This window comes from Zea mays, chromosome 1 (genome assembly GCF_902167145.1).
Source record: "Zea mays cultivar B73 chromosome 1, Zm-B73-REFERENCE-NAM-5.0, whole genome shotgun sequence".
In the NCBI taxonomy this organism is placed as follows: domain Eukaryota; kingdom Viridiplantae; phylum Streptophyta; class Magnoliopsida; order Poales; family Poaceae; genus Zea; species Zea mays.
Window position 1 is genome coordinate 288312484 of NC_050096.1, and position 22952 is coordinate 288335435.

At 48.7% G+C, this 22952-nt stretch overlaps 2 protein-coding genes across 2 annotated transcripts; one reads left to right on the forward strand and one right to left on the reverse strand.

Moving 5' to 3' along the window:
- The first annotated feature begins 843 nt into the window (after positions 1-843).
- On the forward strand, positions 844-2963 carry LOC103644074 (protein ALP1-like). The gene is made up of 2 exons (XM_008667268.3): positions 844-1618; positions 1697-2963. The coding sequence occupies exons 1-2, from the start codon at positions 1371-1373 to the stop codon at positions 2736-2738; spliced, it is 1290 nt and encodes a 429-aa protein (XP_008665490.1). The 5' UTR covers positions 844-1370; the 3' UTR covers positions 2739-2963.
- Positions 2964-3225: 262 nt separating this feature from the next.
- Positions 3226-4185, reverse strand: LOC103645638 (uncharacterized). The gene is made up of 2 exons (XM_008668658.2): positions 3902-4185; positions 3226-3816 (listed from the first exon to the last, which is right to left on the reverse strand). The coding sequence occupies exons 1-2, from the start codon at positions 4001-4003 to the stop codon at positions 3226-3228; spliced, it is 693 nt and encodes a 230-aa protein (XP_008666880.1). The 5' UTR covers positions 4004-4185.
- Positions 4186-22952: the final 18767 nt, after the last annotated feature.

Sequence of the window (22952 nt, forward strand, 5' to 3'; positions counted from 1 at the left end):
CTTTATATAGTCTAGGAGGACAACCGTACAAATTTACTCCTTGTCGGGTAGCATATAAGGGTTCTAATACTAGTATAAAGATCACCTTTCTCTAGCCGACTAGATCAGTTTTGTAGCTTGGAAGCTATGCTATCTAGTTTCTCATCTTTCTAGCGGTCCATAGGTCAACTCATCTTCTTATCGGAAAATCGGTCCTATGAAAATCATTAGGACCTTAGTCTATCGAGCCTGCTGGGTCTGCGTCTAAAATTTGCGATGCCAAAGTTTTGACAAGCGAAAGTTAAACTAAAAATATTTACATAGGTTTAGGGGCCAAACATGAAACATGAGATGCTGACGAGCTTTTAATAGTAAACCAAATAATAATCAAAGTTATTTTTGCCGAGAAGACTTCCCTTTTACCGCCTTTCACGTTTTCTCCTGAACCATGACTAGTAGTCTAGCACCAACGGTTACTGTCTCTCTTTGTAGTAAGAAGTAAAAATAAAATAAAATAAAATAAAATAAGACGGTTGCTATCCGGAGAAAAAAAGGTATTTTGTTTTATTTTAAATGTGCAGGAGGATCAATGCTGTTATATTATTGGGCAGAGCAGTGCTCAGAGGCGCAGGCAGGCTTGAATGGTTGACTGTGCAGCAGGTCTGTGCATGAGAATACTGTACTCACACACAGGGCAATGGAGTGGACAGAATGAAACTGACATCAAATCACCTTTGGAATCTTTGATGCAAAGCCATCAACCATTAAACAAGCCGGAGTTTAGTGCTTGCTTGGCAGAGCAGAATCTAGTGGCGCAAGCCGTACTCACATCCTAACCTAAGTACAGTACCATAAAGTTCAGTCTCATAAGACTGTCTCCAGCAGCGTCCCCTAAATTTCGTCCCCTAAAGGAATATTCTCTGTCCTTTACAGAACACTCTAAAAGATTCTGTCCTCTATATATTCTCCGTCTCCAGCAGCGTCCTCTAAATTTCATCCCCTAAAGCTACAGTGTTAACAGATTCACATTTTCCATTTCTTTTTCATTTTTCTTTGTTTTGTTCTCATTTGACACTACACAAATGATCCGAAAAAATTGTATTTAATAATTTTTAAAGCAATAAATTCGAAATATCAATAATAATTACATTGATTGTTTTGTTGTTGTGTAATTGTTGTGCGTAACGCGCCACATAGTATAATATCGTTGCCAAAATAAGTTTTCAAATGGACAATCTTGCACCGTAAGCCAGTACTCTTCTTCGAGAAGCCATAGCCTTGCTTCCCTTGCACGACAAGCGCTTGTCTTCTATCCGAAGCGTACTTCCTCTATAAATACCAAGTGACCCTTCCAAACTTCATTCAACCTTGGCTTTACAAACTCGACTACCATGAATCCCTACTTAGAAAACAATTTTCTTGTGCGCTTGATGGAAGAAATGGAAGAGGAAGAAGAAGAGTTGCAGTTGGCGAGGCACATGGTCAATAGGAGGCGACGTGCACTCAATGAGCGTCGTCATGGTGGTTCGATTCCCGGGCGTGTTAGGATTCATCGTGATCACATGAGCGGCGATGCAAGAATCCGAGCGGACTACTTTGGAGCCAACCCGGTGTACACGGATGCTCAATTTCGTAGGAGGTATTTACAATTAACACATTCTTTTTACCATGTACAAAACTCTACGACCCCTATTATGACACATGAATTCTATGGTAGGTTCCGCATGCGTCGCCATGTCTTTGAGCGCCTTGTTCATGCTGTGCAACAAGTGGATCCTTATTTTATTCAACGTCCAAATTGTGCGGGTGAGATGGGTCTTTCTGCTCTACAGAAAGTTGTTGCTGCTGTTCGAATCCTTGCTTACGGTATTCCAGCTGATGCCGTTGACGAATACGTGCGTATTGGCGAATCTACTGCTCATGAGGCATTGAAACACTTTTGCACGGCCGTCCAAACCGCGTTTGCTCCGTATTATCTCCGTGCACCAAATGCAGAAGATATCGCACGCCTTCTCCAGGTTGGCGAGTCACGTGGGTTTCCTGGTATGCTTGGTAGTGTTGATTGCATGCATTGGGAGTGGCGTAACTGCCCAAGTTCATGGAAGGGGATGTTTACAGGGCGTGGTAAACATCCTACCATGATCTTGGAAGCTGTTGCGTCGTATGACCTGTGGATATGGCATGCATATTTTGGTCTGCCAGGTAGTTGCAACGACATAAATGTTCTTCACCGTTCAAACCTTTTCGAAAGGCATCTTAGCGGTGACACACCACCTGTTTCATTCACTGTGAATGGGCACACGTACAATATGGGATATTACCTAGCAGACGGGATTTACCCTGACTGGCCCGCTTTTGTGAAGACAATACGTAACCCCTACGACGTTAGAACCCAACACTTTGCAACAATTCAAGAGTCTGCTCGAAAAGATATAGAACGAGCTTTCGGTGTACTGCAGAAGAGATGGGGTGTGGTCCGTGGCCCTGCATACGGTTGGAGTCCTGAACACATTGGGGACATCATGAAAACTTGCATAATATTGCACAACATGATAGTAGAAGACGAAGGTCCATTGTCTTTGAACACAACCTTTGAAAACATCGGAGTGCTGGCAGACACAACTCAAGGTTCAATGGAAGAGCGCAACGACTTCGTCAATCAAAGGTACAACCAACTGAAAGACCGCAACAAATATACTCAGCTTCAGGTTGATCTCATACACCATCACTGGGCGCGGCATGGATCCGGAGTTGCATAGGACGCAATGAAACAAGTTCTGTCATGGCTGTTCTTAAATCTACTGTCCAACTGTCTTAGTGTACTTGTCAATGTTCTACTTTCTGTTTCAGTGTCATGTCTGTTCTACTTCATGTGTCAAGTGTGTCTAATGTGTGTCTGAGTGTCCTAGTGTAGTAGTGTCATGTCTGTTCTACTTCATGCTGGTGTTTCAATTCAATAAGAACGAGTACTACTGTCATGCAACCACTTGTGTGTACAAATGCTAAACAAAAACTGCAACAAGCTCACACTTCATGAAACCAAATAGTTCAACACATATAGTAAAACATTGAGGTACCAAACATGAGAAATAGTTCAAAACAAAAACTTCAAAGCAAATAGTTCAAAGACGACCTAACAAATCTGGTACAAACCAGATTACGATCTCACGACAGCAAGCTCACAGTAACAAGTCCGAGTACGCCTCAATTCATAAACGAGAAACAAACATATTAAGTAAGGAACCTTCACTGCCCAGATGAAGTAGACCCAGTAACCCTTGCCAGAATCTCTTGTTGCTTGGCTTCATAGTACTGCCGGAGGAGAGGGTTACATTTGCTCAAATCCATGCTTAAGATCATTATCTCCTCTTCCTTGTCCTCCTTTAGTTTCTGCCTTTCAAGCCTTAATTTCTCTAGGTTCAACTTCTTCTTTTCAAGGAGCAATTTCTGCCTCTCATTTCTGTTCATTGAATCCAACTTCTTTTCCTCAGTTGTAACAGTTGTTTTGTAAACTGACAGGCGCTCCAAAGATAGATCACCCATGCGTGTCATAAACTCAGAATCTGATGAAGATGTGTCCACAGATTTAGTCCTCTTTGCCTTTTCCTTCGAAGAATCTCGACCAAGGGGCCTCTTGGATGTGAAGCTTGATGGTACAGATTCTTCTGCATCCAAATCGACAGTGTTAGAATGTGTGGGATTAGCGTTGGCTTGCTGATGTTGTTGACCCATGTGGTTGTCCATCCATTTTGGTTGGTCCTTAAGAATGGCCCAACAGTGTAAAAAGTGGAAAGGCTTCTTCTCAATTGCTGCAAACCTAGAAGCTGCCAGTGATGTCTGCCACATATAACAAATGGTTACAACAGGAACCTACAAACAAACCACTACATACTGATGTGAAAATGTTACATGAAAGATTTACCTTGTCTGCGTCACTGAGTCCACTAGGATTCTGTCGGAGGACTGCCATCATGTATCCAGCGAAAGTGGAACACTGTGTTTTGATAGTATCCCATCTACTCATCAAAGATTTTGTCGACCTTTCTGGCAATGTTCCTCGTCTTGAGTTGTATGCTTCAGTAATTCTACTCCAAAATCCTTGACGTTTCTGCCCTGTGTTAATAATGGGATCGCAACTAACAGCAAGCCATGCATGGCATACCCTTGTGTCCTCTTCAGCAGTGAAGTTTGCTAGCTTAGTTCTTTGAGTTGACTTTTTAGTAACAGCTGGGGTTCTTGAGCCCTCGGGTTGCCCATCAACTGGAAATTCAGAGTGTTGTGTTCCGATAGGCTGTTCGTCAATCTGGCTAAGGAAGCTTCCATATTGAGACATCACCTGGTTCCAATCACTCCCCATTCTATGCAATACAGGTAGATCAAAACATGATTTAAATGAGCATGTAGTGAACATGATACATGGTATAAAGTAAGGCAAACACAGTCGAAGTAAACACATTAATTATTGTAGTAACTGAGCCGGATTCAGTTTACATAGACCACAACATTAAACTCCCCCAAAAGCATGATCATACCAACCGACAAGTACACCTTAACACAGACCTAAACATGCTACATTACTTCTACTGAAGTTAAACCTAGAACACTAGTACGGATATGTGTCGTCGGTTGAGTAGTCACGACCATCGTCGTAGCCCAAAAGGTCTTCATACTTAATTGGTGAAGCTTCGTCTATCAGTAGCTCGTCTTCTGAACCTTCTTGTATGAGAAGGTCCTCTACTTCTTCCTCTTCTTGTGGATGTTCTTTGACTACACTCTTAGCCATATTTTCTACCTCCCACTGCGTTTGCACTGCTACGTCTTCAAGATCCTTGGCGAGGTCGTCAATCTCAACTAGTGCTCGGTTCAATTCGTCCACCAAAGGTGAGTTGAAAGGCTGAAAGGCTGATTTGACGACATCAACGATGTCACAACTACGCTTTTGAACAACTCTGAGCAGAGTAGCCAGTGCTTTACGGAGCTTTTCGTTCTCCGAATCCATGGCTACATCAAACACAGTGTTCAATTAGTTAACACCGACTTCAATTTAAGATTGTTATACAAACTACTCAATCCAAGGGATTCCAAACTATGAGTAGAGAGTTCAAATCTACAGATTAGGTTACCTGTTGCATCTATGGGAACCTGTTATAAATTTGCAGATTAGGTTACCATGGATCCCGCAACAATTTTAATCTGGACACAACGGAGAACCCCCCAAACCCGAAATGGATCCCGCAAGAATAAGCCATTCATGCATGAAATTCATGCGCATTACTTACAATGGTCTAGATCGTAAACCCTAAACAATCCACAAACCCTAATCCATACTACAGAATACGAACAATACAATACGGTAATGATTAAGTACTACACAAAAAAGGATTTGTCAAGTTCGTACCTCGCTGTTCGCGGATCTGCCTCGGTGGACCGAATCGAAGACGAAGACGAGGGCGGCGAGGAGGTTCTCTTCCTTTTGCCGGCTGCCTTCGACGAAGTCGGCGGACGACGAAGCCTTTTGCCGATGGCGACTCTCCGGCGACGAACAGGGGGAACCTGGCTTGGATCTTCGGTTACGGGGGGTCGCGCGGCCTCGGTTGCAAGGGGTGCGACCTCTACGCCGACAGACCCGCCTCCGCACGGCCGCTTCTCCCCCTCCTGCCTCGATGCCGGCGGCGAAGCGCGCCGGATCGAGGGCTCCGGCCCGGAAGAAGCAGTCGCCAACGCGGGGTACGAATGCGGGGAACTTTCCTGGCGGCGGCTGGTGGACGAAGAGCGCGGATAGCGCACTCCCGGAGCCCTCCACATTTAGAGTGCCTGCCACATCCTCTAAAATTTAGAGGACGGTATAGAGTGCCTTGCTGGAGGCGTAGGGGACCTAACAGTCCTCTATATTTAGAGGACATGACCCTTTACAGGGTGCTGTTGGAGACAGCCTAATACTAGACACTGTATAGTTTTTAGCAGGCAGGTCTCACACTAGCGCCAGCCCCACTAGACAGTCCATCCGTCCCATCATGTTTCCATCCAGGTGAACAAAATGAAGAAGAAAATGGAGCGGTGACCGGCTGCTTGTGGTGCTCTCTCTCTCCTTCCGTGAGTGCATGGGTGTACTGTGTACATGTCATTCTTTTGTAGGGCCTTTTAGAGCACGTACAACATCGTTTATCATGTACTTTCTTTGTTCGAAAATAAAATTCGTTTTGTTTTTAGTGGGTTAATAGAGTACTGAAAGTATATGATCTATAAATATGTCTATATTCATCATCATCCAGTTGCATACAAATTAAGAGCTAAAATGAATATTATTTTGGAATGGAGGGACTATCTCTTAAGAGGGTCCTTAGGGTTAACTAAAAAAAATACGACATATTGTCCCTTAACTGGATTCATGATCTAGAGGCTTAGGATTATATCATGAAGACATGTAGTCTTATTGTTTCTTGTACGTAGAAAACCGATCCGGGATCTAAGAGTTGTGCATGACATTACGTCTTTACTCCTCTTAATCATCAAGTATTTGAAGACTCGAGGGAGGGAAGGGAAGATTTAACCTTGATAGCAGCGACACATCATAAAACGAGACTCATATTACTATGTGTTATGATACAGAGGAAGTAGGTAGCGTGGTACTCCGTGCTAAAATCCAAGGGAGAAGGATGAAAGCGAGATGGAACGTGCGGGAAATTAAAAAAGATGTGCAAAGCAAAAGAGCAAGCACAGGCACGGCACAATGGGAAGCTCAGCAAAGCACGGGCCTTGGTCCCTGCAGCAGCTATGCATGGCACCCGAGCAGGGAGCCATGGCAGTCCAGGGCCCTAAAGACCCGAGCAACTTTTTTGCATTCAAGGCTGCATTGCCTCTGCGCCTGCGTCTTCTCTCTCTATCTCTCTCTCATGTCATTGACATCTGCTACTACTACTAGGAGAGAATCACAGACTAGACACTAGTATCAGGGAGGAGGGGCGGGGTAGCTTTTATCGGGGATGGCTGATGGGGCTGCCAATGTCAGGGTGGGGAATGTGGAGGCATGCCTGCACAGTCCTGGCGTGTCGCCCGTCGCCCCTCTTTGGGGAGGCCAGGCCAGGCCGAGGCCGGCCCACAGGCCACACTGTCCCACACGCACGACGCGACACCAACCCATGCCGTTTTGCTCAGCGCCCGGCCGCAGTTGGGGTTAGGGTTAGCGCCCCCCCCCCCGTCTACCTTAGGCAATGCACATTTCGGTGCAACCTCCATTGATTCCCTCCCAGCCCAGCTCTGTCTGACCTCCTTCTTCGAGCATGCTGCATGCATGGGGATGGTATGCGTTGCCACGCCCATCGCCATGCATGCCCCCATGCAGCAAGTGCAACTGCGCAAGCGGCAACAAGCCTTTGCGTTGCATGGGCATTGCCCTGTTCTTTAAAGCTACTAGCTTCGAACCATGCGATCGAGCAGGGTAAAATCATTAAAAAATATATAGATTGAGAAGGAGAAAGTAAATGCATGCAACAACCGTACTGGTGGTAGGCCGTCTTTGTTGGTCAACGTACGTACGGTGATGATGATCATCCGATTTTTGCCAATGATTTGGTTCCAACGAATCATGATACGGAGCAGTCAGTCCGAACATCTGTTGGGACTTGGGGCTTGCTTAGGAGCTCAAAGGAAAACAAAACACAGAATCTTGGCCTCAAGCTCTCAGTCGAGCTCCTGTCAACTGTGTGTGTGCTCAGTGTATTGTTTTGGTTCTAAAATAGTTGGTGCTAAGATATTCGTAACGGTTATTCCTTTTTTTAAAAAAAATAGATCTATAAATATTAATAGTATCTTACATCTCAACTATATTTAAGTATAACTTTCTTCATTTATCGTCGGGCTTCGTTGCGTTCGAACCGGGACCTCTCCCTCCTAAGGTTGTCTTTGATGGATTGTTTAAAATAGAGAATATGGTACTGCAAATGACATTGTTTGTAGATTAAACTTTGAAATATGTGCCGAGATAGGGATAATATAATAGACCTGCTGGAGATGGTCTAAGGAAGATGACCCCTAGCTTCTAGCAACTTGAACCCATATCTATTTGTGTTTTATAGACGATAGATATCTCTTCTCTACTGTATTTAAGTGAGTTTTTCTGCGTGGTCCGTCTCCAACGCGCACATGCGTGACAAAAACAAAAAATGAGAGCGCCAACACAGGCTTCGTTGCGTAGGGACCTCTCCCTCCCAAGGAAGCTGACACCTAGCTTCTAGCCACTTGAACCCATATCTATTTGTATACTGTAAATATTATTAGTACAGAAGCCGTAGTAACACACGAACACCTGACTAATATTTAGTTAAAATTTAAAATAGTCGACTCTCAGGAAAAAACGGTAATCGTAAACTAAATCAGAAGAGATGGAGTATACGAGGCTGAGCTGAGGATGTGGTCGCGTAGCTGGGCCTGAGTCCACACCAGCTAGCGTGATCAGACAGTGTGATGTACAGCTACGTACTCACTCCCACTCCCTGTGCCACAGCCATATAGGATCGCATCCGGCTGACTCTGCATTCTGTACTGTTCCCTCAGTAAATGCAGCCATGACTGTGCCATGTACGTGCATGTACATGCACTGCTGCTAGTAGTCTGCCACTTTGCATCGATCTTGTTCGTCTCACAATTCCTAAACAGGCACAGATCAAAGCGAGTTCGTTGTAGCTGAAGGTACTGATTGATTTCCTAGCTATTAACAAGAAAAGTAAGGGTTAATCTTCCTCTGAGTGCTCTGGCCTCTGGCCAATCACCAGTGCCCACAAATTAACTAGCTCTTTGCTTAAAGTGTAGTAGTAGAACATACGACATATATGCGTCAAACTATCTGTTTGCAGACACTACAAGATAAAGAGAGAGATGCAAATAAAACCCGGAAACGCGCACACAGCAAAACCTGGGCCTATCTACTTGTGTTCGTGGACCACCACCACCTGCCCTGTCAAGCAGTGGACAGCAGCAGGAGCGCAGATCTAGGGACGACGACGACGACGACGAGCTAGTACTGCGACTGTGAGAGAGAGAGGAGGCCGGCCGGGCTGGGGGGCCCAGCGGCCCAGGCACACGGACACAGCTGCTGAGCTGAGCTTGCATGCTGATTAAAGACAAAGGGTAGATAAGGACGGGTGTGCACAGATGCGGTACGTGCGTGTCATTGCTGAGCCGGCGGCCGTAATTTGCATTGCGTGGTTAATTGTCGTATCTGCAGTGCCGCTCTGCGTGCGCCTGTATCTGTCTGCTGAAACTGAACGATAATCCTAGCTGGGAGTGCACATGAGGACAGTGGGGCAGAGCGGTACGCAGCGTAGCTAGGAGGCCCACGGCCATGAGACGGCGACCCCTCGTGCAGTGCTGGCAGCAGGCGCGCCGAGAGAGAGGAGAGGAGAGGACGGTGGCGATCGAGCGAGCGAGCTGCATGGCGCCTCCCTGTGCTCTTGCTGCTGGCTGCTGGGTGTTGTTGCCGCGCGCCTGATCACATGAATGAATGAGATCGAGCACTAGATAGAGAGACACGCTCACATGCATGCATACTGCTTGAATACGCTGCACTGTACCAACCGCAGATCTGGGGGGCCTGCACGTTTAGGTTCATGCAGATGGAAGGAGATTTTGGATATATAGAGGCCAGAGTTATTATTATTGTATGAGGCGAGAGGGAACAAGGGGAATGAGGATGAGGCTGATCATCAGTGCCTGCCGACCGACTTGATCTCTCTATCTCTCTCTCTCGACACACTTTCTGTGCCGGGCCCTAGAAGACTTTGTGCAAGAGATGACTTTGTACAAGAATTAGGGTTGTGCATGCATGATGCTTGTACCAGGTACAGATGTGGAGTACTATTTCTGCCTCTAGCTATATAGTGCCTAGCAACGGCGAGCTTTAGAACGTGCAAGGGGGAGAAGAAGAAAAAAACTTGAGCTGCCTGTTCTGTTCGGACTTCAACTGGTCCATGTTCAAACTTGACAACTTTTGCTGCCCTCAAGAACTTGTGCTACTAGCTGGTCGACATGTATATATGATGAACTGCAAAGCAGAGAGAGAGAGATTAACAGCGCCTGTTTCGCAGTCATGCATGGCTCCTGTGTCTACAGGACCCACGTCTCGGGACTTCTCTTTGGTCACGCGGTGCAGTGCACTGCAGTGCAGCGCTGAGACAGAGGCACGTAGAGACAGAGCTCTGAGAGCACTCTAATCACCTTCTCTCTCTAATGCTAGTAAATAAGAGCACCACGCTTTCCCGCCGTCCCAAATATTTTAAGTATACAGCCACAGCCACCTTTAAATGCAATGCAAAGCAGCTCAGCAGCTGGTATAGCTGCTACTATGCAGGTGCAGCACTGTGTGCTTTGCAGTGGTGCAGGCAGCAGCCCTTGGCACTGCACCAGGTCTACCTCCTCCCCAGCTACTCCTACGGCTCCAACTGCTGCCTGCTGGTACCGCCAAAGATCGGACAGCACTATGCCTTCCACGGAAGACGAGCGTTTATTCACGGAAATACATTCGATTCTTCTCTCCCTCCTTTTCCAAATCCGACGGCTTTGGTGTTTGGTTCCACCTGACTAAAAGTTTAGTCTCTATCAAATTGAATGTTTGAATAATAATTATAAATGTTAAATATAGACAATATATAGTTATGAAACTAATTATCCAGATGAAGAACAAAAGACAAGACGAATTTATGACACCTAATTAAGTCTATATTTACTACTCATAATTAATATTAAAACATTTGATATGATATGAACTGAAATTTAGTCAGAGTAACCAAACAATATTATCAGAATCTGATGAATCTAAACACGTCCAAAGTCTCACCCCACCACCTAACGGATCAAGTCACCTTGACGCAGTGTACACTACATGGTTTCTACACACGGAGAAAAGGGGTCGTGTCATCCTGCACACGTACCAAGTCGTAGTTGCTTCACACTAATAACAAAAGGTGACACTTACCATACCAAGATTTTCACAAGAATAACAAGGTCTACACATGCACTATACATGTCTAATTCTGATAGATTAACTAAGTTTAAATAGAATCGAGCTAAGTTGGCTATTTTTTCTAGAAGCTCAATTGGCTAATTTTATGGCAATTGAGCTAAGCTTGCTAAATATATGATTACCGAAGGTCAAAACATCAACGTAGAATCCCATTGCGATGGTGGCATGGTTACGACATCTGGAACACGAGGAAAGTCATGTTTATCCTCATCTACTGCAAAATTGTCTATGAATGGAATAGATGAAACACTATTATTTATAATTAAAGCTAAGAGTGAACTTCGATGAAATTTTGCCTCCTCGTCGATCAAACATAGTTGGAGACATACTCGTCACGTTGCTAGTCACAGATCCGACGATGTCGATCATACTCATGATATTGCCTCTCTTGCTCATCGCACATCCTCATCACCTTTTGAATCTAAAGCAACTCCTCTTACGGCATGCTTCGACGACTTCTAACTCTAGAGCTCTACAATGAAGATGTTCCCTTCTTAGCACTCATCTGCCTAGAGCCAATCACTCCAATAAATATGGAGGACCTACAATACAAATATTTCAAAACATCAATTTTGTACTTGCATTACATAATTTAAGAAAGTGTAATATCATAACATCATCCATGGCTCTTTCCACCTCCACTAACATGCACGAGAGAAGGATCAGCTAGTAGTGCTCGCTAATTACAATCCTCTTTAGATCGATTGATCAATTCTTGATCATGCAATACAAACAAAACAAACCAGATATTAATGAAATTCGATAGAATAAATACAAAGTGCAGACAACTCACCCTATGATATATGCATGTCTGACTACACAACTACTCTAAATTTAAAGTAGGTTGTAGTCATTGCAAATATATGATATAGAATAACTTTTTTGAATGTCAACGAGGGAGGGGGGAGAATCCCTCCTTAATTTCATTGATTTCGGGCATGACAAAGCCACGCCTCAACGATCTTGTTTTTAAGGAAAACGAGGAAAAATTTACATAATGTTGTGGCAAGCCACAAATTATAAATAGCTACTAGCACAACACAACAAGAACTTCAGCAATGAAGAGGAAGCAAAGAAAGCAAACACAACACAACGAACTTGATGTGAGCAGAACAACAACAACCAGAACATTACCGTCAAACAACGTACTCATCGGCTAACCCAAACCAATGTAAACCACACCACCCATCGTAGCAACGTCGCACATTTGTCTCCATCCATTGCGCACAACAAGGGGAGGAATCCTTAAGGGGATAAGGGCCCGCCCAACTAAGTGGGGACTAAGAGTGAGATAGCACGCCAATCGAAGCTTGCCGAAGAACAATCATCTCCCTTTGTAGTTGATGACAAGCACCCCACAGACAACACATCCAAGAACCATAAACCTCCATCCTATGCCCTTAAAGGGGAGGAAGTCTCTAATGTGAAGGGCGAGGTCATGGGTCCCGCCTGACATAAGATTGATGTCACCTCCAACAGGAGACGAATGATGAAGCGAGGGTGCCAATGGCCACGCAACACGGCCATCGTTGACCGCAAGGCCAAGGCCAACTAAAGAAGAACATGTATAAGCAACCATCAAGCGAAGAAGCAATGATGATAGTGAGAAGGTAGGACACATCCCTATGCACCGGGCGCAACGCTTTGCTGCACAAGTATCACCTTTTCTGTTGACCATGACAACCACCACTACAAGAGCGACCACAGACGACAAACATGGGCATCCCGACTTCGCCTCCAACAAGGAGAATGACAAAGAGTGCCATAAAAGTCAGGGCTGGCAGAAAGCCAAGCAAGGCTTTTGCCCATAACCAACGTGGTCGTCGCTTCATAATCACCCGAACCTTTGGACACAAGTGTGGGTGCAGAAGTCTGGGGTAGCCCGAGGGCAAAGAATCGGCAATACAAAGGCCAAGGAAGCATTCAGTCATAGAGATCTTGCTAGAGGTCAAGAAAATCAAAACCTTGATGGCCAAGATGGGGCACTAAGACGAAATGGTAGCGGAGCACAGGAGGCAGAGGCGAAACCCACAGGCCGACCAATGGAGTAAGATGGGGGAAGTGCATCGTTGGGGCCGTGGCCGTGGGCGAGGGAAGGCAGCAACAGAGGACGAAGAGGAGAGTAGCAGGGCTCGGACCGAACCATAGATCCAGAACAAGGACGGTGACTCGGATACTGCTAGGGAAGTTGTTCGGCTGCGGTAAAAGCAGTTGTTGCTGTTGCGTGCTGCGGGAGCAAACTCTCTCACAAAATTACTGTTATAGTAGCTGCAGCAACAAATTTTTTTATTCATAGCTGAACAGCGTCAGGATTACTAGAAAAATAGAATAATTTATCATGTGTTTGGACTATGTGACAGCACCCGCAAAAAAATATTAATATCTGTTGACTGACTGATGTTGTGGCCTGGTCGAAGAAAACTGTCCAATATTTTCTCTACTATACTTAAAGCACCAGTTTCAACGGTCGTCACACATCATCTTTTTACAAAAAGTCCCTACATTTCTTCTAAATCAACTCGGCGTAAAATATTAAAAAGCGGGGCAAGAGGTGGGGTTTGAACCCACACACCCTGATGGAAGAAGGGTGGAAGACACTGGGCGAAGCTGTCTAACCAGTAGAACATCATGCTCAAGTATTTATAATATTAAATATAAATTGTACATATGTATATATGATTTTTTGTAAAATAAAAAAATAATCGTGTCGGTCCGAGGCTACGGCCCAAGCACCGCACGACGCTCGTGCCGGGTTGGCCCAGGCACTATTAAATGGGTCGTGCCTAGGGATGGATCGCTAGACACGGCCCATTTGGCCATCTATACCTCCGCATAATAATGATGGTCCTTGCCTCAGTTGCCACCAACCCGTTCGCCATTCTACTTCTTTTCTCTCTCCCCTCATGCCTCTACCTCCGCGCCATCCCATTCTCGGCAGAGGGTATAGGAGCAGACGTTTTCTCCCCGTATTCGTCCGACACCAGCCCCGACACCGACTCACGCAATGACTATTGCACGTCCACGAGGACGTTTCACCTCATGCGTGCACCATCGTTTTCATCGTCGTCGGACGTCCCGTTCGTCTTCCCGGCCTTCGCCCTGTTCTTACTCCCCAACCTGCTGCCCCCACCCACGGTCGCAGCCGCAAGCCGACCGACGCTCGTCGACACGGGTATAGGGCGAGTAGGTCATGCTCATGGCCTTTCTCCGTGCATGCTGTCGAGTAGGACATGGTGGCGCCTGTCATACTTAGGTTATCTTAGCAATGAGGAGTCTAGATCAGAGATATTAGATAACTAAGGCCCGTAGCGTGGCAGTAGTTGGCATATGCTACGGAGTTGGTGGTGGTGTCGTGTCGCTTCGGCGGGTCTAGGGCTGGGAAGACACTCGCATTCTCTCGCACTTCTCGGACTGACGCCTGGTGCGGGTTGCCTCTTGGTTTGGAGCTGCTCCGGTTGGGCTTCTTTCTCCGCTTGCACGCTCTCTCCCTATATATATAGCGGTATACTACCTATGTCGCCTCCAGATGCCTAGGTCTTCGTCGTGTCCTTCTCCGGCAACGAACATGTATGTCCGGCTCTTCTCTTTCCCTCCTGCTCTACGAAACCTTGGAAGTGTGGGAGGCGAGGAATGTGGGTCTCTGATTTGCTGCCTATGATACCCGTGCGTTCATAAAAAAAATATTATGCGAAGAGTGGAGACAACCAATAAAAAATTTTGAGATCTTTTTGGTAGATAATTTACGTAGGTATTGTTGTGAGCCGTCGCAACGTACGGGTAGCCGACTAGTACGCGTTAAACTAAAAGTCCATAGAAATTATTCTGGTCTTTAAAAGTTTTTCTGTTTTTAGTGCGCTGGCTTTAACTATGGTAAATAAATAAATAAACTAGTCCAAGTCTAAGTTATTTTGTACTCTATCTATTTTTTTATTTGTCGTAGTTTAGTTTAAAAAATAAATTAGTGAACGATAAATATTTAGAGTACGAAGGTAGTAAATAGATACGTTCCTTCTCTTTGCTTTTTTTCTCTCCTTCATATATATAAGCATGCATGGAAAGTTGGAAACGTTGGAAACCCGGCTACAATCCTCGCATTCTCTGAAGGACCGTTTTGTTCGTTCGTGCAGGCCACATTTTTCCCGGTTTGCGCGGTGTCAGGCCATATATGGGAAACGCATGGCAGCGCAGGCGCCACTGTTGGGTGCGGGGGTACGGCACGGCGCTAGCGGCCGGGATACAGACTCGATCGAGAGGGTCAAAAGGCCAAGCACGCAAACGACAGCGGCCGCATGCATGGCCGCCCCCGTGCCGACAAAACTCACCTCTACAGCCATGCACGCGCCGACGCGCGCATGCATGCTCGGACCGGCCGCATACACATTTGCATTTTTTTTTTAAATAAGGGTATGTTAGGTTCTTTAGTGTAAGTACTAAAGTTTATTTACAGTATTAAAGTTAAGTCTCTACGTATACTTTAGTAGTAGTGACTAAATGTATTCAAAACATATTAAATAAATTATAAATGAATTATAAGAAGACTAAAATACACGAGAGGGCTATGTAGACGAGTTTACATATACAGTCATTCCAAGGCATGCACCCATATCCGTACAGAGTCGGCCGAACGACGCATTTGCATTGCATTACCCATTGCGTTTGCATCGTCTCAGAACCCTCCCTGATGGACCAGTCCAGCCGGTCGGGCGGGGCACAGCAGGCCCCCCCGTAGACGTAGACGACGAAGACGAAGCCTCTCCTCTCTCCTGCATGCCCGCCTTTGTCTCCTGTACCTGCACGCCCCTCGCTGCCCTGGAAGCTGGATATGGTAGCTAGCCCTCGCCTGCCTCTGTCTGACCAGCTGCGCCTAGCTAGCTACTGCTAGCAGGAGCTAGCGTACGTAGGCATAGATAGCAGCTGCTCACTCACTAGCTAGTCGCTACTAGTGCCATACCACTGCCATGCATATGCAACCATGGCTGGCCGTCGCTGGGTTCTCCCTTCGTATCGTATCTACTCTCGTGAATGATCTGCGACCTCTTTACGGTTCTTGCGTTTGTCACCTCCGGCGCGACGTATGTCTTCTTGTGCCCTTCGCTTGGCTTGTGCCACTTTTTTTTTGGCTAGCATATGCTTTCTGTAAGCTATAGTAAAATAAATTCCGTGACTGATGCCGGCCGGTGTGTGTGTGTGTCACGCACACAACAAGCAAGTACCATATGGCCAGCTAGTTGCTTGCTTCCTCATCGTCATCGATGCCTTTGGCTCTGCAGAAGGAAAAAAGGCAGCGGTTCAAGTTCCAAATCGGTGAAAGATTGACGGCTAGCTTGACATGACGCAGATGGATGGATTGCGTGTTGGACGCGTAGTAGCTGATCAGTTGCATGCGAGCGAGCTTGACCACTGCCGCCTAGTCGTCGTCGTCGTCGTTTGAACTTTGAACGGCTAACCCAGCCACCAGTCCAGGCAGCGCCAGCCGGACGGGCGGCGACGGCGAGCGTGCATGCATGCAGCGCCGCGGGATAAAAAGAGAAACAAGCAAAGCCGGTGAACGGCCGGGCTCGCACGCTTTTTACTGACTCTCGTCGGAAACAAAGACGGCGAACGCAGCGAAATGCTTTGGAAAAGCCAGACAGGATAGCATAAGCTGTGAACGGTTGACAGGGCTAGATCGAAGGAGTAGATCATGCTGACTAAGACATCATTGTCAAAGAGCGAGGTCGGAATTGTGGCATGTGTTTATGAATTATGAGCAGATGTTAATTAGTCACTGTTGTCTGTCAACTTCATTCATGGCACTAGAAGATATTCATTCAAACAAAGAACATATGCAACGACAACGGAATCAATGGCATAAGCAAAATTTGACAACAGATCGAACTGCCAAAGAAAGAACAGGAAGTAGATGCAAATGATTTAGTAGCAGATAATGAACCAAATTAACCAACGACTCTAGTGTCATAAGCTTGTTCAAGTGTTTGTTGCATCATTATATGGCCTTAAGATTGTCAATCAAATCAACTAACAAAGCAAGCTGTTGATCAGAGAACGAACCTTCAAAGAAGCAGATGTTCAAAAATACAGGTAGACGAGGTTAAGAAATTGACATACTAGGAAAGGATCACCAAATGAATGTAGCGGTCGTGGATCAAATATTCCTTGTCTAGCAATCTAGATGCATAACAACATCACTGCATCATGTATATCTCACTATAGTTAAGCCACATGCTCAAACCACACCATCTGCACATGTTGATGTTGTAATATTAGAAAAATAAGTGATATGCTTTCTACATATTTAAATAACTTAAATATTCTAATTCTGAATAAAACAAGCATATAACTCAGATAAATACCATATGCAATTATTGCAGCAATGTACAGTAGCAATTCTAGAACATGTAAACATGTAAAATAGCTACTCAGATCCATTTCATAATTAAACATAGCTTGCAGATGAAGAAGACAGATTAAACAAATATAAACATAATTGTTTATCTTAAACTCTTGCTCTCAAAATAGCGGGTTGCTGTAATAAACAGCCCTCCAACGCTAAAAGGTGATCAGAAATCCTCGACTAACGTGACAGTCCTATCTTACCAAATCAGGGTTTTAGATCACATGTAATAAGCCTAATAATCAAATGTAAATATTAATAGTAAGGAGCTGTGTACTAAATAAAATAACAGAATTTAACATAGGTAAACAGCCTCAACAAAGAGAAATTTAATTAGGCACAAATAATATCAATGCTGAAAATGACAATACACTAAAACCCAGACTGACACGTTGTCTCACTACATCGCTATCATCATCGAGCACACAAATCCGCCCACAACAGTGCAATCACACCTAAGTAATTAATACTAGCAGATTGCACAAAATTAAACAGTAAATAAAGTGAGGCAACGAATAACTCACAGCACGTATATTGTCTACGTGGGAAGATCAGCTCAGCGAACACGAAGTCCTGTCCCAGAAAACCAATTCCGCCGCCCACGTCCGAGCCTGCACGGCGGGAGGTTGACGGAGATACTAGAGCCACTGTCGGAGCCGAAGGAGACGTCCACGGCACCACCCCGAGAAGAGGAACACCACGCAGCAGGGAGCCCAAGCACCAGGCCACGGTGGACAGAGACCAGATAATCAACGAGCAGCACCAAGGCACGGCATCAACAGCACCACACCACCACCACCGAGAACAACACACAGCCGACGATACGGACGAGACCAGAACACTCGGAATCGAGCAGATCGAAAGATTTCTCGCTGGAACATTGGATAGGATGGAACCGTAGAGCCCTCTGTCTCTGCGTTTCCTTGAGAGAGAGAGAGAGAGAGTACAGGGGAAGAGGATCCACTTAAGGAGCCGAGGGAAAGTCTGTTACCGAGAAGAGAGGAGAGAGCTGCTGTCGGTGTTTCGAAACCCGGGGGGTCCCTGGACCGACGAGTGAATTGTCGCCGTGTGCCCCAGCCCAGATGGGTCGACGCGAGGCGGAACGCGAAGGGGTGAAAGGAAGCAGTCGGAGGGAGGCAGGCGTGAGAGAGCGGATCCCGCGGCCTTCGAGTTAGCCCCGCGCCTGAGTAGGGTGCGCTTGCAGTAGGGGGATACAAGCGTCCACGCGGGAGTGGGAGCGAGCGGCCTTGCGCGAGCGCCGTCCCGTCCTTCTCCGCGCGGGTTAACCCTCTATAAGAGGGCCCTGGTCCTTCCTTTTATAGGCGTAAGGAGAGGATCCAGGTGTACAATGGGGTGTGTAGCAATGTACTAACGTGTCTAGCGGTGGTGAGCTAGCGCCCTAAGTACATGCCGTCGTGGCAGCCGGAGAGGTCTTGGCACCCGGTTCGCGTGGTGTCGTGGCCGTCGGAGGAGCGCTGGAGCCTGGCGGAAGGACAGCTGTCGGGGCTGTCGAGTCCTTGCTGACGTCCTCTTGCTTCCGTAAGGGGGCCGAGAGCCGCCGTCGTCACAGAGCGTGCGGGGCGCCATCATTGCCTATCTGGCGGAGCGAGCCAGATGGGACTAGGGCTGGAAACGAGCTGAGCCGAGCTCGGCTCGGCTCGGCTCGGTGCAGCTCGGTGGCTGACCGAGCTCGGCTCGGCTCGCCCATTTCACGAGCTGGGGAGAGAGGCTCGGCTCGGCTCAAAGGTGGCTCGCGAGCCGGCTCGGCTCGGCTCGTGAGCCACATCCTGATATATATAATTGCATTATCTAGTGAATTATTAGTATATAAATATAAATATATAAATATCATTCATCATTATGAGTAATCTAAATTATTAATTGTCATATATTTATCATGAAACGTTAAGAAACAAACTGACTACCTATAAAATTACCCAATATCTATCATTATTGTACATATTAAGTAATTTAGCAAAGCTCGCGAGCCGGCTCGCGAGCCGGAACGAGCTGGCTCGGCTCGGCTCGCTAGCGCAACAAGCTCAAAATACTGGCTCGGCTCGGCTCGCTCGAGGCTCGCGAGCCGCTCCGAGCCGAGCCGAGCCGCTCCGAGCTCGAGCCGCCTCGCGAGCCTCGAGCTTATTTTCCAGCCCTAGATGGGACGTCGGTCTTGTTCCCCGTAGCCTGAGTCAGCTCGGGGTAGGGTAATGATGGCGCCTCCTGTCGACGTGGTCGGTCCGCGCCCTAGGTTGGGCGATGTGGAGGCTCCTCCGAGGTCGAGGTCGAGTCTGTCTTCCGTGGCCGTGGTCGAGTCCGAGCCCCTGGGTCGGGCGAGGCGGAGACCGTCGGCTGAGGCCAGGGCTGAGTCCGAGCCCTGGGGTCGGGCGAGGCGGAGTTTGTCGTCTTCCGAGGTTGAGCCCATGTCCGAGCCCTGGGGTCGGGCGAGGCGGAGTTCGTTGTCTTCTGGGGCTGAGCCTGAGTCCGAGCCCTGGGTCAGGCGGAGCGGAGTTCGCCGTCTTCTGGGGCTGTGCCCGAGTCCGAGCCCTGGGTCGGGCGGAGCGGAGTTCGCCGTCTTCCGGGGCTGAGCCCGAGTCCGAGCCCTGGGTCGAGCGGAGCGGAGTTCGCCGTCTTTCGGGGCTGAGCCCGAGTCCGAGCCCTGGGTCGGGCGGAGCGGAGTTCGCCGTCTTCCGGGGCTGAGCCCGAGTCCGAGCCCTGGGTCGAGCGGAGCGGAGTTCGCCGTCTTCCGGGGCTGAGCCCGAGTCCGAGCCCTGGCGTCGGGCGAGGCGGAGTTTCCTATGACGCCCGAGGCCGGCCTTGGCTGCTGTCAGCCTCACTCTGTCGGGTGGCTCAGCAGTCGGGGCGGCGCAGGCGGCGCTGTCCTCTTGTCAGACCGGTCAGTAGAGCAGCGAAGTGACTGCGATCACTTCGGCTCTATCGACTGGAGGGCGTGCGTCAGGATAAAGGTGTCAGCCCACCTTTGCATTAAATGCCCCTGCGATTTGGTCGGTCGGCGTGGCGATGTGGCCAAGGTTGCTTCTCGGTGAAGACTGGGCCTCGGGCGAGCTGACATTGTGCCCGTTGTTGGAGGGGGGTCCTCGAGCGAGACGTAGGTTCTCCGGGGTCGGCTTCCCTTGCCCGAGGCTAGGCTCGGGTGAGGCACGATCGTGTCCCTTGAATGGACCGATCCTTGATTTAATCGCACCCATCAGGCCTTTGCAGCTTTGTGCTGATGGGGGTTACTAGCTGAGATTTAGGGACCTTGAGGGTACCCCTAATTATGGTCCCCGACAGTAGCCCCCGAGCCTCCAAGGGAGTACTAATACTCGCTTGGAGGCTTTTGCCGCACTTTTTTGCAAGGGGACCAGCCTTTTTCGGTTGCATTCTGTTCTGGTGGGTGCGCGCGAGCGCACCCGCCGGGTGTAGCCCCCGAGGCCTCGGAGGAGTAGTTTTACTCCTTCGAGGTCTTAGTGCGTTTCGCAACACTTCGGCTAGTCTAGTTGTTCCCTCATGCGAGCTGGCCGTAGCCCGAGTGCACGGTCGGGTCCCAAGTTCTCGGACTGGTATGTTGACGCTGTCAACGGTTTGGCCGGAGCCGGATTTGCGAGAGCAGCCCCCGAGCCTCTGCACATGGCGAGAGGACGGTCAAGGACAGACTCGTCTTTTTTACATACGCCCCTGCGTCGCCTTTCCGCAAGGAGGAGGGGGGAAAGCGCCATGTTGCCCTCGGGTGGCGCCGAACATGGTGTCTCCGGTGAGCTGCTGGCGGGTAATCCGAGCGGACGTCCGTGTCCCATTTGTTAGGGGTCGGCTAGAGGCCCAGAGGCGCGCCCAAAAGTACCTGCGGGTAATCTGCCGGACCCGGTCCCCTGTCGACGGGGTCCGAGGGCTCGATGCCTCCCTATGATGGGATTCCGTTACAAGATCGTTCCTGCTGGTCTCGGAAATGTCCTAGGGTACCTCGGGAGCGTAGCCCGAGCCTTGGTTATGTATCGAACGTACCCATGGTCATCCCTCGCTCTGTGTCTGAGGCGACTGTGAACCCTTCGAGGGCCAGCCTACGAACCCCTGATCAGTAGTGGGCATGGAGCCCGAGTGGCCTGAGGCGACCGTTGAACCCTTCGAGGGGCCGGCCATCGAACCTCTGACCAGTAGTGGGCGCAGAACCCAATCGATCTGAGGCGGCCGTTGAAACCCTCCGAGGGGCCGGCCTTCGAACCTCTGATCAGTAGGGAGGCTCGGAGCCTGTTTCCTTCACGGAGAAGGGTCCTTTTCGGGGTATCCCCCTTTCCTGGTCCCTGTTGTAAGAGAGAGAAAGAGGAAAAGGAAAAGGATGCGAAGTCGAATGACGTGGCGTACCTTTTTCGACGCGGTCATTATGGCGAAGGCGAAGCGTCGCTTGCTTCTCCCGCCTGAGGCGCCGCCTATCCTGCCGCGGAGTTAATGCGACGGGGCGAGCGGTTCACGGGGCGGCCGTTGTGCGTGCGCGAGCCGTTCGAGGTACGGCCGTTTTGCCTTGGGTTTTTGAATCCCACGGTGGGTCCGGACGAAACGTTGAACGGGTCTCGCCTTGGTCTTTATATACTCGGGGGAGGGTCTGGCGACGGTCCTTTGCTCCACTTTTTGTCTTCTTCTTAGGTTTTCGCAACCTGAGAGGTTTAGCCGGAGAGAAGGAAACCGCCCACCCAGTCCTTTCCGCCGCCACCCCTTTTGCTCGGCGATGGCCGACCGGGTGACCATCATCTCGCCGCGCGATCCATGGCCCTCCTCCACAGTCACAGCGGAGGACCTGGAGTATCTTGTTGCCGAGGGTTTACTTTGCCCTCTCTCTGATGAGAGGCAGCCGGAGTGGATTCCTCCCACGAGCGGAACCGCCCCGTCCCCGCCGCCGGGGTACGTCGTGAGCTTCGTCTCCTTCCACGAGCGGGGGTTCGGTGTGTCGGCGAGCCGCTTTATGCGGGCGATCCTGTACAACTATGAGGTGGAGTTGCACAACCTTAGTCCCAACTCCATTTCGCAGGCCGCCATCTTCGTAGCGCTGTGCGAAGGGTACTTGGGGATCGCCCCCCACTGGGACTTGTGGACTCATCTCTTCTCTGCGGAGCTTTTTGCTTCGCCGACGGGAGAGAGAAGGGTCCGCACGGCAGTGCGGGCCGGCGGTTGCATTCTCCAGCTGAGGCAGTCGCAGGCGTCGCTGTACATCCCCGCCATCCTCGCGTCCTCGAACAAAGGGTGGCAGCGCCGGTGGTTCTACCTCCGTAATGACGGCGAGATGCTTCCACCGTTTTCTCAACGAGTGGTCACCGCCGCTGCCGATACCTGGCGCTACGGGACCCCGCACGACAGGCAGAAAAACCTCGAGCCCCTTCTCAAGGCCCTGGAGGTGTTGCGAAAAGGAGGACTTACTGCCGCGGGAGTGATTGCCGCCATTCACCGCCGTAGGGTGCTTCCCTTGGCGGAGCGGCGGTTGCCGCTTTGGGAGATGACACCGGAGGCTGACTTGGAGGGCTCGTGGATGTCCTCGGATCCTCTTCCCATCAACGTTCTCCACGGGCGGGTGGCCGT

What these genes read in the sequence shown, in the direction of transcription:
- LOC103644074 (XM_008667268.3), top strand. Translation starts at nt 1,371, where the DNA reads ATGAATCCCTACTTAGAAAACAATTTTCTTGTGCGCTTGATGGAAGAA. An exon ending in GATGCTCAATTTCGTAGGAG is followed by an intron (nt 1,619 to 1,696) that starts GTATTTACAATT and finishes ATTCTATGGTAG; the next exon opens with GTTCCGCATGCGTCGCCATG.
- LOC103645638 (XM_008668658.2), bottom strand. Translation starts at nt 4,003, where the DNA reads ATGAGTAGATGGGATACTATCAAAACACAGTGTTCCACTTTCGCTGGA. An exon ending in GACTCAGTGACGCAGACAAG is followed by an intron (nt 3,817 to 3,901) that starts GTAAATCTTTCA and finishes TATATGTGGCAG; the next exon opens with ACATCACTGGCAGCTTCTAG.